General features: G+C 39.1%; 1 protein-coding gene across 2 annotated transcripts in view; it reads left to right on the top strand.

Moving 5' to 3' along the window:
* lgr6 (leucine-rich repeat containing G protein-coupled receptor 6) overlaps nucleotides 1-21,861 on the top strand; it is a 78,957-nt gene that overhangs the window by 17,176 nt on the left and 39,920 nt on the right. Inside the window, exons 1-2 of one of the 2 annotated variants that reach the window (XM_079477867.1) lie at nucleotides 5,290-5,415; nucleotides 12,964-13,035. In XM_079477867.1, the coding sequence (XP_079333993.1) occupies nucleotides 12,974-13,035 (62 nt within the window). In that variant the 5' untranslated portion in view covers nucleotides 5,290-5,415; nucleotides 12,964-12,973. Of the gene's footprint in view, nucleotides 1-5,289; nucleotides 5,416-12,963; nucleotides 13,036-21,861 lie in introns of those variants that run through there. The other variant, XM_079477866.1, reaches the window with a different exon arrangement.

A 21,861-nucleotide genomic window follows, 5' to 3' on the forward strand; every position in this document is an offset into this window, starting at 1 on the left:
TGGAGAAAATCTGACAAGCGATTTCAAAAAAGACCAACAACCATTCATTGCAGATGGACTTGAAAAGATTTGTGCAATGAGAAGGAATACAGTCAATGTCAATCTAAGTGTGTGAGCGCCTTTTAACTAGAGATCAAGGCTTCAGTGAAAGAGTTATAGTGAACAGGAATTCGTTTCTCTATCCGTGTTTGTGTTAAATGGAATGACATCCTTCCAATGCCCAGAGGGAAAGAAGAAAATAAAGCACAGCTCCCATGATGTTTCCACAGACTAAACATACAATTTCGCCACTCAGACATCTGACTCTCTCCCACCCTGCCTCTTTTTAAACCATTAAGCATTTGTGGTATACGGAAAATAAAGGCCGGCCAATGAGAATCTGTCTTTTCCACCCTCATTCTTTTTGTCCTCATTTTCTTTCTCTTGTTCCCTCCCTGTTCTTCTTCCTCTTCTTCTTTTACCTCCTCTTGTGTTTTTCGCTCAGGTGAAAGAGTGTCCTCTTGTTCATTGTGCTGGAGTGAAAGGGAGGCCCTCTGCTCAACAAAAGACAGAATATTTAGCTCAGGAAGCCTGACAGTATGTCATAGAAGAACATGTCTGTAGGAAAACAGAAGGAGGGGAAGTTGGTATTGTTTCCTCCTTCCTGTTGCATTGTGAATTTGTGTGAGGAGAATGCTAAGCCAGACGGCTTTGAGTGCTTAAGGAAGGGCAAAATATTGTTTTCTTTAAAACACGTTTTCGGTCTCGATTTTCCACAGTTTTCCATGCATCTATTGGGGTCGGGATATCACATCCCCTTTCAAACCATTATTGTCGCGTTTTCTCTGCCGATTACATAATGGACACTGCATGTTTTTTTTTCATCGCTCGGCAAACATTTTCTTTTCAAAATCACCTTGGTACGTGTTTCCAAATACACCTTTCAATGATCAAAGCAATTGAACAAGTTCCTGTTCACACTAGCGTGGTCCTTTATTTATAAGACATTCATTGGCTGGGATGCGTGTTGAGACTTGCGTGGCTACATTGAGACTTTTGAATGGAGGAACATAAAGGGTTTATAAGAAAAGTTCACCCAAATATTTAGATCCTGCCATCATTTATTAACACTGATTCCGTGCCAAACATTTGTGCTGTTGTTTTTCTGTGAAACACAAAAGGGGAATTTTGGAGAATGTGCACACATGTACTTTTCAAACAACAGGCACAATTTGTAAAGGGCTCATGGCACTGAGGAAGGGGTACAACCCGGATACGTTTTTGAACTTGTTTATTTTCATATAAAAGTAATTTTATAGTTTTCTTTCCGATTGAGCTGTTAACAGCTGTGACCAAATCACTGGGTCATTAAGTTGAACTGAATCAGTTTAGTTGAAAACATTATTTTTCAAGTTTTTTTCACAAAATTTTAAACAAAATTATGTGTTACAATAAAGTTGGATTTGTTAATATAGGCTACAGCTGCAATCTGTAACTTTTGCCTCTATATCTCCATCTCTGTTTGAAACCAAAAATTACAGGTTGCTTTATACAGTGCTTTATACTGTATAAAGTCCCATAAAGTCCCTCTTTATTTGCGGGGCCGCAAAGCAATGCACCTTACACAAAGACTTGTAATCTTAAGAATAGAATTTTTATTTTATATTTATTTTAACCAAAAACATATTAACATACAATTCTGAAACATCTATTCTTTTGGTTGCTGGGCATTTTTTTTTGTTTTTTTCTGATACTTTTCTATGATTGCACATTTCATACAATTCACATGACACAAAATCTGTGGCCACGCTGGATCCATCTTCAAGCCGCCACTTTAAAAACCACTGACTTTACATATTTCTATGTGGAAAAAAAGAACCTTTCCAGTGAAATTCAACCTGACAGCCCAAATCTTAAATCATTATTAGTAGGTTATTATTGTAATTCGTGGTAAGGTAAAATACATTTTCAACAATAATTGTTTTATGTTGCTCAAGCACTGATTTCCGATTATTTTTAAGCAAAACATTACAGTTTGACGCTTTAACTTCATAAGTTTACATAAATGAACAATACTACAGCAATTATTAATGTAAGCAAATGTTATTAATTTCAACATTTAGCGAAAATGTTTGTTAACATAGTTAATGCAAAATCAAACTACAGTAACATGAAGAAACATTGAAAAGTTTTGCTTTAACAAAAACTTTGTTGCATTTGTTAGTTTGTATAATCCAATGTATTAACTAACGTTAATGAATGAGGCCTTATTTTAAAGTTTATTTTTAATTTTCATTTTGCGCATAGTTTTATTTACCTTGCAGGAACAATTTCCTAATGGTGTAAAGAGTGTGTATGGCAAAAAGAAAGTGCATGAGAAGTTAAGCCACAACCTGTTGCAGGAGAACGAGAAGCGAGAGAGTGAGAGACAGATATGTCTGGAGGGCCTTCTTCTCTTTTTTGGGGTTTGACCGAAGAACAAGAACTAGAGCAGCGGTGTTAACGACAGAGCTATTGAAACGGATCCAGGCCTTTGAAGCGACAGCAGCACCTGAGGACAGCTTGTTGATCTTGTGGCTTTCCACCAGTGGCTCAGGATTCACAGCACTGTGTAATGTTTACCTAAACATGTCAGCTTTTAAAGCTGGAGGGTGATGAAGGGGAGGATTAGCTCTGCCAGGCAGAGGAGGACGAGAGTATGAATGGAGCAGAAAATACTGAAGGACATTGCGAGACAGAGAGAGGGAAATGGAGGGGGGTTGTAGTGACGTAGTGGGTGGGAAGTAGCGAGAAAGAGAGAAAGGTCAAACAGTTTGGATTTGACAGGACAGAGATCATTTATGTTCTCTGTTTCAAAGTACGGAGAACATATCTTGGCATTGGTGATGTGGTGAATGTAACCTCTTCGTATAAGAAAAAATCATATATATTTCTCCACAAAAAAATAGATTTTTAATGATAATGTACAAACCGTTCTAGACAGACCAACCATGAGCTTAGAGCTTAGGTTAACCAATGGTATGCGAATTTATGAAAGCCCCAAATCTCAACCAAATGTTCACCATCTTTGTTGAACCACATCTAAAACTGTTATGCTGGCATACAGACAGGTGTCACAACAGATCCAGTGCTTTGGTGCAGTCCAGGTTGTGTCAAGTTATAATAATATTTCCAACCAACAATTAGACCTGACATTTCAGCTGTAGCACATTCACACAGGTCGTCCCTCACAAGTCTCAGTATAGATGATTTAAGAAACAACAACATAAACAAAAGTTGTGTGGCCCAAACTTAACTTCTGGTAGACCTCTGCAAAGAATCATTAACAACTGAGTAGCTTTAATTTAATTTAAAGTAGTAAAGTCTTTTGACTTGTCTTTTGAGCACAAAGGAAGATATTTAGGGGACATCCGAGAGATTTCCAGGTCTCCTCATAGACATCATGACGAGAATGCTTAATGACGAGAAAGCTTAATGCGTCAAAGCGCTCTCGTACAAAAATAAGACGAAGAAGAAGTGCTCTTGTGAACGCGCACCATACACTGACAAAACAGAGGAGAATATATCAATGAAAGTTGGTAAAGTAGGTCTGTGTTTAATGTCATGTTTAACGTCATGTGGTTAATTAAAAAATCACACAAAGTTGATGTTTGAGAGAACGTCCCCTTTAATACAATTAAAATATGACAAAATGCGAATCAATATCAATTAAATATAAAATAAATTGTTTTATTATAACCAAATACCGGCAGTAAACTTGGATCCGATGAATCTGTCTATAGAGCCCCGCCCCAGAAAATAGTTTGTCTCTATTGATTGACGTTTGGCTCTTTTCAAGGCGGGACTTAGTTAGAGTGGCCAGGTTCTTACAGTTTACTAAAACTAAAACAATTTAAATATATTATATTATTTGAAGAACTAAAACTGTAGAAGAAATGCTAGTTGTTTCTGCAATATGTCACAAAAATTATGAAATTAAAATAAGCAAAAGCTGAAATTAAAATGAAAAATAAAATTGTATTCTACTTCAACTCAAAATTGTATACAAGAAATAAGCAAATAAAAAATCAAATTAAAAACACATAACAAATATGCTAAAAATGGAAAATGAAAACAAAAAATATAAAGAAAATATCTGATTCAAAATATTAAAATGAGAGCTAGATTTCTCCCCCATTCTTTTTAATATCAGTATCAGTGTTTCAATATGTTGAATAAAGTTAATAATAATTAATAAATGAATAAAATAAAAGTTGAAAAGTTTAAGCTAGCCATATTAAGAAGAATAAAATCCGGTCAGGAATGGAGGGCAGTGTGGTCCGCGGTTATAGCCTGGTGGTCCATTGTACAAAGAGGAACCCCCATTCTCACCGTGACTCTTCAAGGGCAATATGATGTTTGACTTTATCTCGAGTTGTATGTGAAAAGCTGTAACTTCAATCACTTGTTCCTCTCCGGGGTGGTCTCCTCTGAAGCTAGTGTAAAAACACTTTGAGAAGCTTCGGCCCCTGACTTACAGGAAAGTGTTTGCGAGTCATACGCACAAGAGCGTCTGTTGAGGGGAAACAAAAAACAGGAAACCTGCCGACAATGCTCACAATGTTCCAGTAGTGCTGATAAATGTTGCTGTCATCAAGGGGCGAGAAAGACAGAATATCTCTAATGAACACATGCGGAGTTCTTATCAACAAACAATGAGGCACCAGATATAGCATTAGCTTATCAGTTTACAGTCCGTTGTGTGTGAGGATGGAAAGTTTGCAGATTACAGGGAACGATATCTGAGCAGAGATTGTTATTTTGAGTCTCTTTGATACGCCATTACGCCAGCTAGGGGCGAATGATGAATTGAAGCATAGCTTCATAGCTCCACACTTTGTTTCACCCGAAAAGGTCTCGAAGTTCCTCGTCATGGAGACTGCACCAATTTCTTCCAAACTGGATCCTAATCTTTGGAACTGTCTCACTTTCCTTGCTTTCTTCTTTAAACATTTTCGTACAGTCCTCAGCAGGAATTTTGCATTTGTCAGATGTAACTTGAATTCCCAGAAGTTTCCTTGCTGTTCACTGTGGATTCATCCCAACGTTTTTGCTGATGTGGTAGGTCTGACTCAGAAGTCATCATCATCATCAAATTCATCATCATCCTTGTCAAATTTTGACATGCCTTTGTTTGTTTAAACTGGAATACACTTTTCCATAGAAGTATCTGAAGTGAAGACCATTTTTCCTCAAATTGATTCTTTAATCGGCAGTATTTTAAAGTGAAGAGCATGCCAGGATTGTGATGATGAGCTGGTGTGAGGAAGTGAAGATTAAAGCATACCTGTGCCAGGATCTGGCATAAGGAGCGAACCCTCAAAAGCCACTTCAAAGATCTCCTCTCTCGTTCTCAACCTTTACACGACCAGCTGAGCAATGTAAAATTGAATTCAGGTGTGTCTTGCACTTAACACTGGATCACTGTGTGTATGCGTGTGTGAGTATATACGTAAAGACTCTTAAAGAATTTATTTACTCAGCAGACTTAATGCAATTCAACAAATATTGAATAAAAGCGTTCATCCAAAATGAGTCCACCCTAATGTTATTTAAAACCTATATAATTTTCTTTGCAACAAAAAGAAGCAAATTTCAAAAATGTTTCCGTGGTTTTGTGTTCATATAATGGCAGTTAATGAGAGTCAGTGATGTTTGGTTGATAATGTTCTTTAAAATGTATTCTTTTCTGTTTTGAGGAAGAATGAAAGTCATACAGGTTTGGAAATGATGATACATTATTGGGTAATCTATCCCTTTTAACATTAAAACATTAATTCAGAATTGTCAGAATTTTCCACTTTTGGTTTATTGACAGCATACAGTATGCCTGAGCTGGCTTGGACTCCACAACATGTCCGGTAAAAGAGTAGATATTCATTTTCACATTGCATAACATGTTGAGTTGGTATACTTAATGGTTGTAAATCAACATTTGGAGAATTCGTTTCAAGAGTTAAAAACTTAACAACAAATGTTTAAAACAAAGAGCGAGAGACCGTAATCTCAACATGCTGTGCCTCTCTCTCGACAGGCCGGTTTTCAGAGGGCTAAAATGCTTTTTTAACCTCATTTCACCTTAGTCCAAAGCGATAAAGTTATGAAAACATGGCAGGGGGACACAAGTGACTTCACTTCACAACAGTGTCTTCACTTCACAACATTTTTAATACATAAGAGGACATCACATCAAATGCTTCTGATGTCAAACAGACGTTCATTTATGTCAGAAACTTGAATCATTAAGGGAAATAAATTCTAAGTTTTAGCAAGAAACCCAAAACATAAAAGAAACTCTGTGATATTATCATTTATACATTGCGATTACAGTTTCTTATAAACTATACATTCAACAGCTTTGGAATAGACCTATATAGACCTCCTATAAAAAAGACATTTGGAAAAAAAATCACATAAGAGAGTTATTCAGACCAATTGCTTTTTCTATATAACTTATATTGTAATATATTGATCAAATGTGTGTTCTAAAGGCTTCCCTGTAATATATAGTTGTTAGTTTGGCTACAGAGATTATGTAAATGCACCATGAAAGGGAGAGAGACAAGCACATACATAAAAAGAAAGAGGCAGCAGCTGTCTGAAAATTGTAAAGTCTTCTTTGCACATGTTGACATTTATGAGTATCATCTCTCGGAAAGCCGCGCATCAAACGCTTCACATGTGCATACGCCAGGAGATTGCAACATAGCCTTTATATATACCATCTCCCGCAGGACATGCTGAAGGGGCAAGATTGTTATGAACAAACGCCATTCTGACTCGCGCCATGGCAAGAACATACAGTATTTAATATTAACAGAAATAATCATCAGGAACCATGTGTTCAGCCTCATGTCTGCCAGCTATTTCCTTTGGTCTTTTGAACGTAATGCACATTGCCTCTTGTGAACTGGGACTGAGCCCGTCACATCTGCCTTTTGCTAATTAAAAAAGAAAAAAAAACAATAAAGGAAAATAATATCTTCTCGAGTGCGGCGGTTGCAATAAGAAGCTGCATGTCTGGTGTGAAGAACATGATAGGCTTTCTCTGAAAACACTCCATGATGTCTTAGATCAACAGTGCCCATCTGGTAGCAAAACAAACGTACTTTTCATTAATTGTAATTATTGCTATAAAATGCATGTGTTATTGCAAGTGCGGGAAGAAGTTACCACATGATGAATTGGTTTTACATTTACATTTACACATTTGGCAGACGCCTTTATCCAAAGCGACTTGTACTATACATTTGTTGCTGACTATGTGCAATCCCCTGGGATCAAAGCCATGACCTTGGCGTTGCTAGCACCATGTTCTAACCACTGAGCTATAGGGAAGCTTAAATTTGAAAGAAGTATTTTCAGCAGGGTTTTGTTGTATACTAAAAAACTTTTTTCGTTGTTGTATACTAAAGCAATGTTTTAAGAGTGCATCCAAACAAAGACAAAACAACATTTGCAAAACAGAAATATAAAAATGACTTCGACATAAGAATATCGAGGCTAATAAGATGAACCAAAAAAAATCACCAAAATAAAATAAGCTTTAAAATACATTATTATTATTTAATACTTAATTATTATTACCCAAATATTACATGTTGAGTCGTCTGGCCTGTTTTGGAGACAACCCACCTGCAGATGGGCGATGTGGCACATAAGGTAAAATAAAGCTCATAATGTTCTTTAAAGTCCCCGTTGCAATAATTTTTACTTCTGTTTTCTGACACATTTCTGAGTGAAAAGAAATTTCAAAGGAGATAATTAGTGGGTGTGGCTTGCAAAAGTGAACATTAAGCCATTTGCAACAACACTAGAATGAATGTGAAAAGTGTCAATCTCAATTTTCACAATCAAGCTTTACTTAAATGACCAGGCTCTAAAGTGTTGATTTGTGTGTTGTTGTTATGCCTTTCACTGCTTGCATGTCTTGTTATCCGCTTGGAGACCTTGGATACATATATATATATCCCTGTATAGCACAGCAAAGAAAGCAAACTAAATTAGTGGGAATGAAAACACTGCAGAAATAGAAAAAGGAACACAAACAGAAAAAAGAAAAATTTACAAGAAAATTGCAAAAATATTGATCATACAGTTTATTTTAAGGTTTTGTGTGAAAAAAAACCTGCGTTGCCTGCATTTTGAAAGTGGGGGGACGGAGACACTGTCAGTTGACTTGACCCTTTGTTATAGATGCCCAAACTGCGCTAAAAGTTCATGCTCACGCACATGAATCAGTCGCTATGTGGTGCATGACACCGTTCTTCTCGGTGCTTCAACTGCAAAGTGACAGCTCTAAACTTTTATCCTGTAAAACGCAGGTTTGCACCCTAAATAGTGCCCTTACCTCCACATACTCTTATCATCCATTATCGACACTGTACCTGATTGTTTTTAATGCGTGTATATAGGCCATAGCTTTAGTAATCAGTGCCAATGACCCGTTTTCAGTTGCCTCTACAACAGTATACAACAGTGCGCTGTTCATGCTTCCATGTGTTTGAAGCTAAACAGATTCTATGAAACGTGTCCACGAAGACGATTTACCTAGTGACACTCACTTGTGATCGGCTGACTGTAAGTTCACTCAAATCTATGTAAACGTGGACGGTGGTGGAGGCGGTGTGTCATGCGGGGGAAAGAATCATCTTTATCTGAAAGTGGGGTGGACATGTCCCGTATTCCACGCATTCTACGGCCAAGCCGCTAGCATTACTAGCTAGTAGTAAAGCATGCTATTTAAAGAGATTGGATTAGCTAATTGCAGCATATTAGCACTGTTGACAACAAATTAGATGATCTTTAGTCAATACGTCTTACAGAAATGCATTAAATCTTGTTACGCTAACTTTTGTAATAGCTATTTACTACCATAATGAAACAGGATGGATTTTGTGAAAACCATGGACATAATTTTTTTTATGCATTCTGGTTGGTTTTATGTAGCTGCTGTAGACTATCAGTCAAACCCCTCAATGTTAATGCTCATTAGGTCATAAATACCAGCTTGTGTGTATGATATTGGGAGGTTTTCAAATCCCAAATATTCCCTATGGTTTAACAGGTTTGTGTTGAGTGCATTCCATGCCACCGTGTCTGTGGAAAACAGCGGTGGTCGAGTCAACTTTCTGTTTCTGAGTGAACTTTTCCAGCCCTCATCTAGAGCAAATTAGCTTTTCACCTTGTCACGGTTGACACACTGACAAAACAAATAAACAGCCAAATATCAAAGTCCCTATGATGAATATTTTAAGACATTTCAGTTTATCCTCTCAAGCCTGGTGGTCTTCGGTTATGAGAAGCTGCCCTTTCGGCTGTTCCAGGCCTCCTGGGACAACAAATGAAGTAATTTTGCAGTTTGGTTGCATCAATGTCAGCTTGAGCAGCCTAAAAAAACCTTGCTAAATGTTCAAGCTTAGATGTTTTTGCAGTAAAACCGCTATACCAACACCACGGCACTGTTATGCCTCTGCAACGGCGCCCCGTCAGCTTAAATGTGCTATTACGTTAATTAATGTCTTCAAACAATGCTGACAATGCGGTTAAAAAAGCTTTTCAATTCATACATTTTAACCTGTTAACAAATGTTATTTACAAAGTTGAATTTCTAGTGTAATTTTACAATTAATGAATTATTATGAAATTGGTTCTTTCTAAAGCTAATATGATTTTGTTTAGGATCATTATGATGTTACCTTGGTTTCATTATAAGGTCACTTATTTTATTAACTGACTGGACAGGTATGTAGGATTTCAGACGCAGCCATCAGTGATCGCCATCACAGGTCAAAGGTAAAAATGAAGGTCGCATTCAGAGGAATGATGGCAATGAGAGTAAAAATAAATATATACAGAGTTGTCTTTCGATAGAGAAGGAAGGAGAAACATTTTAAAAGAAGATGGTTTGATTAGGTCGAAGGCAGCAAACATCTGGAAGCCTATGCAGCCTACTCCACACAGACACACTTCGTACAAACCAGGGAGGAAATTACATCTGTCGAACGATAATTCAGAGTGGAACGTTTTTTCCACTCTTCCTCTCTGATGGATGGTAAAATGTGCAGGTGCGTGATTTCTTTGATATGAGAGTGCATATGTTTCATTCGGAGAGGTCTTGGCTGCGTTCGCTTGGCTGGAAACCGTCAAAGTCAGAGTCTCTCATGGCTTGACCCGGAGATTATCCAGGTCACCTGAAAAGGAGCTGTCTAGATATGAGCAGCTTCTAGAAAATATTACTGTCGGCAAGGCCGATAACGCAAAGCACTCGCAGACACCAGATCCCTCTCGCTGTGTCAGGATTGGTTGGTCCGTCACGATCTCGACACTAACTCTGGATTTCATTCATTAATGAAATGGGAAATTGAGAAAGGCACGCATAAAAAGAAATAGCAAAGCCAGATTTCATATGTTGTAATCAAGAGTTGCTCAGTTCTTGAAGCCAGGCAACTGGAGCAAGCGGGATTTCGTTTGAAATGTGAGAACGGGGGTATGGATTACTCATAATTGTTTGATTAGTATAATCAAAATTGTGCCGTTTTTCATCTTGATCGCACTAAAAGTTAAATGAGGATCAGGAGGAGGATGAAGAAGTTCTTTGGAGGTTGCACAAGCACATTAAACAGAGTCATTTTAGAGTCATGGAGTCATTTACTTACAAGCACTTATTTTTGCACCTCATTCACTAAAGGAATTATGTGAATTAGGTAGCAGCACAAAAATGAGTTCTGTGAATAGCCTAATCCGTATCTGTGAAAAACTTTGTATTACCAACAAACAGAAATTCATGTTTGTAGAGCATGTTGTGTTAATATAACTATATTTGCTTTTAGGATTGTTGGTATGAAGGGGAATACTGTTTAGTTGGCATAATTTGCAAGATGTACACACTGGTTTAGAAACACTTCTGGTTTCAGTGTTATATACAATTTAATCTTTAAGATTTTCTTTAACATTTTGAATCGGTTATAAGCGTTCTGTTGGTCAAACGTTTGTGTGTTAGAAAGTGACACAAGTTCTTCTGGACCAGCACTGGTCTAGCGTTGTTTATGTCTTCTAAAGTGGTCTATTGACGCCTTTTGCGCCAACGTCACGCTTAGGTCATAGCATAAGCTGGAGGCAAAACAAAGGGAAAACTGGAGGCGGCCAATACAAACCAGCACAGATTCGGCTACATAAGGAGTTAAATATCGTCTTGTTGTGTTGTTTAGTGCCACATTCGACAGAATTCAGTCTCCAATTTGTTATTTTAACACAAAGGCCTATACCTGCTGGCCTTGCAAAACAAAAACACTGATGACAGCTGTAGTTAAACACAATAAAACGAGCGGATTGAACAGAAACAATCATCTAAAATGCTTGCATTTCACTTCCTAACACTTAAGATGAGTAAACGACTGTCTTTTGTTGATGTAGAAAATGATTAAGGTCTAAAAAAATATCACGTATGCCCATATGAGAAACTGGGCACGTAGCATTAGGGTATGCTCGCTAACTTTGTTTGTTATAGGGCCTACAGCAACTAGCAGTTAACCATCGGCCAGACACTAAACATAAAGGAAAGTGTTTGTCATCTCTTTTTATTTAGTTGTGACAAGTCTATTAGTATAAAAGGAGAGGGAACAGTGAGAAGGCTCATGTTATGTGTCAGGTTTGTGTTCAAGTAAATGCATTTGCTAATGTTTGCCACTGTTAGTACACGCACGGATAGATGCTCTCTATATACTATACACGCTTGGTTTCTCTATCTGGTAGGTGTTCTGTAGAAGTCAGGCCACTAAACTGGAGGTAATCCTGTCAGTTCGTCATTGGATCCATTGAGTGAGCGCGTACAGCTCAGCCAGGTTCCTTGCGTTAAAGTTAACTTTTTCAAAAACATACAGAGAGTGACCTTACATGTTAAATTTAATAAGATTTGTTCTCTAGTCATTGTCAAAAAGCAAGCAAACAAAACGTGCTACCTTGCATTAGTAATGCGGTCAGGGGGATCTTTCTGCCTCCACCTAAGCTCCGCCCACAAAAACGTCTCACGATGTTTTCTAATAGAAAAGCCGTCTATACCGTGATATGTCAATGATGGACGTGGCTAACTCACATTCAGAATTCTCACACACAAGCGCATGAAAGTGTGATTATTATTATAAGCACAGAGTAAGACAAACGCATGGATCACAAGGATGCAACATCAAATCCTGAGGAGTAGACAGAGTAAAGGGGGTTCAACATCTGTGGTGTGGATGCAGTTTCTGAGATCATCCAAATGTTCATTTATTCAGCATTTCTATTGTATTGTGGCCATTCCAGTCCATGGGACACATTTTAACAAAATCAAACCTCAGAAATAACATAGTCATCCAACAGCAATGTAAAAGACAGCATGATAAGACACTTGAAAACTATGATAAAAAAATCCAGGTTATCACATATGACAAAATAACTTTTTAACTTTTGCTTAATACATGTAGCCTACAAGTAGGGCTGTTGTATTGCTTAAAAGTAAATATGAACTTGTTTTCTTTGCCGTTTTTGAGGTCTGAAAAAGCACAGAACTTTTTTGTTATTTTGACCTGTTTCTCCATTGATTCTTTAACATTTTTGGTTGGTTGGTTGGTTGGTTACACAATGAAACCTATACCTATAAATTGTAAATTTAGTAAACTGAAAATAATTTTGAAGCAGCAATATACAGTATAACTACATTGTGGTATTATTACTGCGGAAACAAATGAATCATCATACCATCCCTGTTTGTGCATTAACAAATAATGTGTATAAAACATGGATTTGCGTTTCTGTGTTTCCTGTAAGCTTTCCATTGTTTTCCAAGTCATAAAAACGCATGCTGCACTCTTCCAGTCTCACCCAAAGACTCTCAGCTTTCATGAATAATGTAACTGATATCATCGTCATTGCCGTTGACCCTTTGTTTCCTCTCTCTGGTTTTAGGGATCTCAGCATGAACAACATCAGTGAGATTCAGCCCAATGCCTTCCACAACCTGCACTTCCTCAATGAACTGTAAGTACATTTAAACTCGACCGAAACCAAGACTGCCTTGTGTTTCAGTTAAATCAATCTCACTGCATACACAAAAAATCGTGATGATGAGCGGTTATTTATGTTTAGTGGTTCATTGAAGGTTAAGTCAGAGACTGACGCAATTCCAGATGTGTTTCAGCAGTTTATCATGAAATCATGAGTAAATAAATAAATGAAGTCATCAATTTGAGGGTAATTACTGTTCCGTAACATGCGTTCACCTGTGTATTTATATCCTGATGTACCTTTGTCATTCCAATCTTGTATTTTTTGGCTTGCATTATAAAGATCAATCAAAATTTTCGACACATTCTGAGACTGTTGGGAAAGCTACTCTAAGGCAGCTACAGAAACTAATAAAAGCAGCTAACTATCACTGTTTACTTCTTTAGGGATAGCAACTATATCAATACTTAAAAATTAACTAGAAATGTCAACATCATACAGTATAACCGTAATGGTGGATTCTTTTCCATACAGCTTTATTTTATTGAACCATTTAAATTAACTGTTTCAATAGAAGGAATCAGACTTTCCAATGCTTCATTTGAAACTAAGTGAGCAAGTTTGATTATTTTCTCAATGTTTCTTATTTTCTAGATATGCAACACAATTGCAATGTAGCTCATTGTGGGGCTACACTGCTAAACTCCAGAAAAAGTAGCCGTCACGCTGCTGTAAATGTTACGCTACGCAACGTCAAGCAATGTTATGTTAGCTTTACCACTTTTGTGTCAAAATAAAAACATGTCAGAGATGCTAGCATGTGCATACTCTGTCCAGAAAACCTTTACGTGTAAGCCATCGATCAAACTAAGTTGAAGTGTAACGCAATGTAGCATGTCTGCTCACACTTTCCACCCTGAAGGACCAATTAGCTCAGGTGAGAGCTAGCGTAACCTCTTTGAGTCTCTGGAGAGCGTTAGCATTGAAATGAAAAGCACCTGTCCGCTACAGCAGTTTGCACATGGTGCCGGCAGCAGCAGAAGCAGGTCTGCAGAGCAGCTGGGCCTCTCGTCCACCTGACTGACACAAACAGAATAGACTGGGAATGGCCGAAGCTGTCCGAGAGTGTCGCAGAACATGTGGACGACAAGAGCACTGCAGGAAATGTAACATTTATTGAAGGGAGTCAATATTTACGTTGTGCGTGTCAAACCCAACTGTCAAATCCTCATTCTGCTTGACCGAGTTAGTCCTTCTGGGAATGTTGAGACATTGTTCGATTTCAAACAAACGGACGAGCATGTGGGGCGTCAACAAACCAACAAACCTCAAGCACTTCGTTTTGATTTTTTTTCAAGTTGCTCTTAAAGACAACATACTTCCTTATTTGAACTTCAGAAAGCATTGAAATGCCCCCCAAAAAAGAGGGATCTACCATATATCATTCAGTCCTCGCCCCTCTGTTAACCAAGACTTAACAAATCACTGTTTTGCGTTATAGCTGGAATCTTAGTAACATTGTGTTCTATTTCACAATCAAATAGCTATTGTTCTGACTGCAGTTATTGCTAATAAAACATAATGGCCCCCTTTGTCCTCGTTCAATACCGCATTATAAACAGTGTGAAACTCCCAGAAACAGTTTGACTGAAATTACAGTCACATTAGCTGGAGATAAATTTCACTTTTGCTCTCTTTGATGTTCTGATGGGATTGAGGAATTTGTGTGTGTGTTTAACCCTACGCTGTGTACTCATTTACACCCTCCAGGCAGCAGGCTTTGCGATGAGCAGTTTCACGAGTCTAAATTGCGCTTTTGTGGGTTATCTGTAAATTTTCATTGCCCTCAGGATGACAACAAGCTCTCTAAGAATATCAGTTCTTTTATCTCCATTACACATCAAAATCCAATTAATTGAATGAATGTGATAAAACAAATCGCTTAAGCATGCACACAAAGTCTCCTTGTTGGTCATTTAGAGAGGCAGCTTTGACCCAAACGCTGTCCCTCAGCATCCTGTGTTTGAGTTATGCAGTCTGTGTCCACTTCAATCAGAGTTCAGACTGAACCATCTGTAACACTATAACCCATCAAAGTCCCACAGAATTGCATAAAATACTCCCACGGCCCGCCGCTGTCAGATTCTGTCTGCTATCCTATCAACTCCAAGGTCATCTGTGAGCGTAGAAGAGGGCAGAGGAAGTCTCTGTGTTTGCTTTTGTGATGGATGAAACGCAAGCTGAGCCGGGAATGTCTTTCTCCTTCCTAAACTTCACCTTTAGACTTTTTCTGCTGCACCTTAGCTTCATTGAAAATGAGCATACATACTTTCTTCTCAGTACTTTGCGGTCTGCTGCCTAAACACCCTGCTGGAAAACCAGTTTAGATTGGCAGGAATTTCCAGACCGGTGCTGGTTTGGGCAAATCTTGAGGTTGGTGTCGGGTCTGGTCATTCAGAATACTTTTCAGATTGAGCAAGAAAATCTTATTAGTTGACTCTTTCTGCAGTATTGGATAGATTTGATCACAGAGGTTGTTGCAAAAATGTTGCTTTTGTGTTGGGAACACACATCTGCGGTACCTTACGTCTGATGTAGACAGGGAGCTCTACTCCCGAGAAGTTTTTAATCTCAAAAGGATACATATTTAGAGTATGACAAAGGAATCTTTTGTGTATCACTTTTAGTTAAAGCTACAATCCGAGGGATACATTATTGAGAAAATACATAAACAAGGCCGTCGATTGGTCAGATTTCGCAGGAAATGTTTGTGTTTTTAAACGTTGTAAAAATGGCACCTACTGTCATGATTCTGCTGCATCATGTCATGTTTCTCTTAGTGTAGTGGCAGGATCTTGACAGAACCTCATGTTTAATGTGGAGAGAGGCAATTATTATGGTCTTACAGACACTCTCTCTGGTCTCGTCTTTGTACCCATCCTCTCGTTACCCTCGTTATTGATTAATGCCCTACACCTGTTTCCCTCTTGATTTGCTCCCTTACTTAATGCCCTTGTGTCGTTTGTCTTGTGCTGGTTCATTGTGATTTGGTTGGTGAGTTCATGTCTTGTCAGTTTAGTTATTTGTAATTCATGTCAAAAGTTAATTGAAGTCTTGTTTAAGTGTAGTTAGTTTTAGTCCTGTCATGTTATTGTATCCCTGTTTTGTTCTGTTACCCCCACGTGGGTCTATGTTTTATTATTTATTATTAAAATATGTTAAACCCTTACCCGCTGTCTGCACCTGGGTCCTCTCTCCGTGTCTCACCACGAGAATCATAACAGAATGAACCAGCCATAATCGGACCCAGCAGACAGAGGGATCAATGCGGCAGCGGTCGAAGCCGCCGGGTTCCCTTCCAGGGTTAGAGGCTGCCGGACTCCCTTCCAGGGTCGAGAACGCCAGACTCCCTCCTGAGTCGGGGCCGCCGGACTCCCTACCAGGGTTGAGACTGCCGGATTCCCGCTCGGGACCGAGACCGCCGGACTGCCTTCCAGGGTTGAGACCGCCAGTCTTCCCTCCAGGGTCGAAGCCGCCGGAATCCTGTGGCCGCCAAAGATCCCCAGCCGGGCATTCCCGGTCGGTGCAGCCAGGCATTCCCGGTCGGTGCAGCCGAGCATTCCCGGTCGGTGCAGCCGGGCATTCCCAGTCGGTGCAGCCGGGAATTCCCGGTCGGTGCAGGTGCATGCGTCCATTCCAGCCCGGTGCACGCAGCCATTCCCGCCCCAGCTATCCCAGTCCGTGTGTCTGCCGGCTATCCCAGTCCGTGTGTCTGCCGGCTATCCCAGTCCGGGTCTGCCGGCTGTTCAGCTGGCAATCCAGTCTGTGTAATGACGGTTATCGTGTCTGCCTGTCTTTGGACTTTTGTTTGGACTTCCCCCTTGTTTGGACTTGTGTGCCCCTTCCCTTGGACTCTTGTGCTTCCCCCGTTTGTTTTACTTTATTATCATGTTGCTCTGTTTTGTTAGTGTCACAGTCTGTCTTGTCTTGTTTGTGCCTTGAGGAGCATCAGGTTGCTGCTCCTTGAGGAGAGGCTTCTGTCATGATTCTGCTGCATCATGTCATGTTTCTCTTAGTGTAGTGGCAGGATCATGACAGAACCTCATGTTTAATGTGGAGAGAGGCAATTATTATGGTCTTACAGACACTCTCTCTGGTCTCGTCTTTGTTCCCATCCTCTCGTTACCCTCGTTATTGATTAATGCCCTACACCTGTTTCCCTCTTGATTTGCTCCCTTACTTAATGCCCTTGTGTCTTCTGTCTTGTGCTGGTTCATTGTGATTTGGTTGGTGAGTTCATGTCTTGTCAGTTTAGTTATTTGTAATTCATGTCAAAAGTTAATTGAAGTCTTGTTTAAGTGTAGTTAGTTTTAGTCATGTTATTGTATCCCTGTTTTGTTCTGTTACCCCCACGTGGGTCTATGTTTTATTATTTATTATTAAAATATGTTAAACCCTTACCCGCTGTCTGCACCTGGGTCCTCTCTCCGTGTCTCACCACGAGAATCATGACACCTATGGTATTTCAACTTAAAAAGTTCAAAAGCTGCTTTAATTTTAAAGTTAGATCAAACTGGCTTCACAAGTCATCTGAACTTAAATTATATGAAACTGACTCAAAACAAACTCAAAAAACAAGTCAACTTCAAGTGTAAAGTCAATATGATTTTATTTAAGTAAACTATTATATAGTGTAGGCCTCATGTAACTTGCAAAGGTGTATACCAAACAGATTGCATCTTTAAATATATGAGCTGTCATTACACAAATATCAAAATCTTTTTCCATTAAACAAACAATCAAAAATATCGTAAACTCTACCCCATTTACACTGCTTATACCAGACTGTAGTGGTCAACATGGCCCTAACTGGTTTAGCCAGTGCCAAAATCCCTTTAAAACCACCAAAACAGACGAGTCTAACCAGCATGTTTCTTAGCTTCTGTTTCCCAAAAGGGTAACGTTGAAGTACAGGCTTCTTTCCCAGGCTTCAGATGCAGCTGACCTGCAAGCACCCTTAGGAATGGTGCACTCCAGTGTTAAAGACCTGGAATTCCTGTCTCACACCCAGCCTCCTGTTTTCTTAAGTGCTCTAATCTTCCTCATCCTGTGTGAGATGCAAGGGTATGGCCAGCTCCCCTCTCCCATCTTTCTCTCTCCTTTCTGTAATGGCTCTCAGCTGAAATCACAGTTACGGCTCTTCGTCATCAACCAAACAAACCCTGGCCAGATTGCCCTGTTGCTTTATTATTGCAAGCCGATGCTGGGCCATTAGAGGGCCAATGGGTACCTCCATCTCACTGCAGCGAACAGGACTGAGCCGTCAGTCCTGAAGGGTTTTAATGGCTGCGTTGTTGGCCCATTTGAAAGTGGTTAATGTCTAGTCTGAAGGCCATAAATCAACGGCTCTGACGGAATTGTGGCTGGCTGGAAACGCTGCTGTTGTTTGCTTTTCTAATTGCAATTTGTAGCTAGCGGGAAGCTCTCACGTTCTTTCTGGTAAAGGTCCACTGGAACACGCTGTCAGGAAATGCATATAGTCTCAAGGATGAATGGATCATAATAATAATAATTTAAACGTTGGCTTTAAAACTACATACTGAAGACATATAGTGCAAATACTAATCTAAATTCAAATGAAATAATTGTTAAAACGTTTTAGTTGAAATATTTTAATAAATAATTTATTATTGTACCTGATGCATTTGGGCGTCCCAACACAATGTCATTGCAGTTCGTAACCATTCTATAGGTTGCTTATTTTGTATGAATTTTTACGATCTCATTAATACGTTTCATCCCAGGGACGTTAGGTTTAGGGGTTGGGGGAGGCATTCAGTAAGGCGTTTACATCATATGAATTGATACAAATCAGCCACCTTGTAAAATAATTACAAATGTCTGTGAGATCAGACTGGACACTACTGTTGTAGTCGAGACCACCTAAACCGAGATCTAGAAAAGACCAGAGGGTGTCAAGACCAAGACAAGACCAAGGCAGGCCGAGACTGAGTCAAGACCAAGTTAAAATTAATCTAAAAGATCCACATAACACTTCAGAGTTCCAATTACAGAATCATGCATTTCAACTGTGCTTATCTATTCAGTGGCCGACACAACAGTAACAAAATAAATCTAAAAATAAATAAATCAATGATTGCTTTTAAAGCCAGAAGTTTTACATCCAATCACATGAATGATGTTAACACATAAATCAGACAATGCACCAGCAATTTAGTGTAATTCCCCGTTGTGGTCTTGAAATAAAATCCAGAGACCACTAAGTCTGAAACCAAGACAAGACCGAGACCAAAAACAGTGGAGACGGAGACAAGACCAAGACCATTAAAAATTGCTCGTGAGACTCGTCATTCTAAAAATGTAGGACCGCTGCGGATTATCCGCTGTGTAATCCGGCGTGGGATTTTGTAAAAGAATGCTGCAGCGCACTAGGCCGTGATGACCCAAAAGCCCCTGTCTCGCACATCTACTCTGACTGTGTATTCAGCTAAGCCTCAGCATCTTGTATTTTCTTTGCAGATGCCAGCGCAAACCTAACCAAAATTTGATGAACATGGCCTTTTTTTGCTGCCTCTGCATTATTCTCTGGAGGCAAATTTTGAGACGAAAGCCACAAGGTATCACATGAAGACCAGCTGCAATTTTATTGGAAGCAACAACCTCGACAGACTCAACTCTGCCTTTGTCCCTGTCTTTTAAATAAAGATTTATGACAATAAGCCACAATAAGAAAATATAGAGCTCGTGTCTCTGGCAGGCTCAAACCTTGGAGAAGTGCAAAATCTTTTGTATGTCCTCTAGTGTATGTCCACTTTTATGTTGTAACTTTTTTTGGAGACACACTTGTTGCTTTTTGTAATGTGGCTGACATTGAGAGGACGTTTATGGTGTTTTGAGCTTTGTAAAAGACAACATAATCACTGATACAACAATACAGTAAGGCAGATAAGTAACAATAAACACAGAGAGGTAAACTGTGCTTCGGCACAGCTTACATGAGCACTAGGTAGTGTTCAGAATGGAAAAATTATGAAATTGACCTGGAGCGAAATGGAGAGATCATCATAGGGGAGGTAAATGATGTCGAAGCGTAATTGTCCAAGAAATACAGAGAGGTCCTTGAATAATTTACTAAACACAAATCACAGCAAAAACACACAAATCACTTCTTGACAATGTTTGGAATTCACATCTGTTAGGTGTATGTTTATACATGTAATTTGTGTATTTTCACACAAAAAAAATTGTTTACGTTTCAGCCAAAGTGAAAATCTAGGTGACGAGAAACAGTTTGAGACAAATAAATCATTTTATGAACTCTTATGTGTGCACCTTATGCAAATAAAAAAATACAATTTCTACACATAAACTGTCAATATACTTCATCGATAAATAAAAAAACACATAGTATAAAACGTTGTTAATGTTGTTTAAAAATGCATAAGGAATTAACGCTAAATAAATTGAAAGATATAAGCACTTGGTTCCTATATAAAGAGATTACTATATAGTATTATGTTGTAGAATATGTTACATTTTATTTTCCAGTATGTTTCCATATATTTAGTTTAGTAACGGGAAGGAAGATTTATTGAAAAAAGGCATTGATGTCATATTATGTTAATAAACCTTCTTGAGGACACTCATATTGGATTATGGGTCATTTAAAGCAAAACCATTAAATTTTTGCGCCACTAGGTTAACCAAACCGAATGACGGTTTTCAACGGTTTTACATTTACATTTATTCAGTTGGCAGACGTTTTTATCCAAAGCCACTTACAAGTAGGAGAGCATATACTGTAAACACTTTGTCAACACGTTAAGCAGTACCGTTGGTTTACAAGACCATGCTACTAGGATCAAAGCTAGAGTAAGCAAGGGAGAGAATGAACAACAAGATTTTTAGACAGTTATTGGTTTGTCAAATAAAAGCAGAATATGTTTTGAGCTGTTTTTTTAAAGTTGTGAAGGATGCTGCAGTTCGTGTGGAGGCTGGCAGGTTATTCCACCACAGGGGATCCGAATGAGTAAAGGTTTTTGAAAGCGATTTGGTGCCTCGCTGTGATGGAACAACCAGGCGTTGCTCATTTTCAGACCGTAGATGACAGAAGGGGATGTCGACCTGAAGCAGTGAGTTAAGGTTAAGGAGCGAATTTGCCGTTCTTGCCTGCCATTAGTCTGCCAAACATAAAGCCTCCCCAAACAAACATCGTTGGTAAAGCACATAAGCTAACACTTTCAAGACGACCCTAAACCAGCTCAGGACCAGCTTTAACCAGCACATGACCAGTTTAGGACCAGTTAATGACCAGCTTAAACCAGCACACCACCCTCTACCATGCTTCAAAACCTACCTAACCAGCACATGGTGTAATTTTCAACAGGGGACACGTGACTTGAAAATGCAAGCAGTGAAATGTTTTGATTGACGCCTGTCAGTGCGCATGACAGCGCTGCAGTCACCTACCGCAGAGCGCTGGACGCTTTTTCCCGCTTCATCCTGCCATAATAAACCAGAACCCAAATGTCAGCCCCCTCATATGGAGCAAATTATACTGTGTTGCTATATCCATCAAACAGCGTCACAACCCCCCACCACCACTCACACACGTACACAGTGTAGTTATTTGTAAATTGTCTTGTTCAATATGATGGTTCTCAGATCAACACGATGTGATGTGAGGGGATGAGCTACGAATATTACCCTCCCCACACGCTCTTAGGGCAAGAGAGAACCACACACGGAGAACTGCGCTGTCTTAACATACCAACAAGCTTCTGCCGAGCAGATGAGCAAATACAGACACTCGCTCATATATATTCGACATGAAGGCCG

This window comes from Barbatula barbatula, assembly GCF_947034865.1.
Source record: "Barbatula barbatula genome assembly, chromosome: 17".
Classification (NCBI taxonomy): domain Eukaryota; kingdom Metazoa; phylum Chordata; class Actinopteri; order Cypriniformes; family Nemacheilidae; genus Barbatula; species Barbatula barbatula.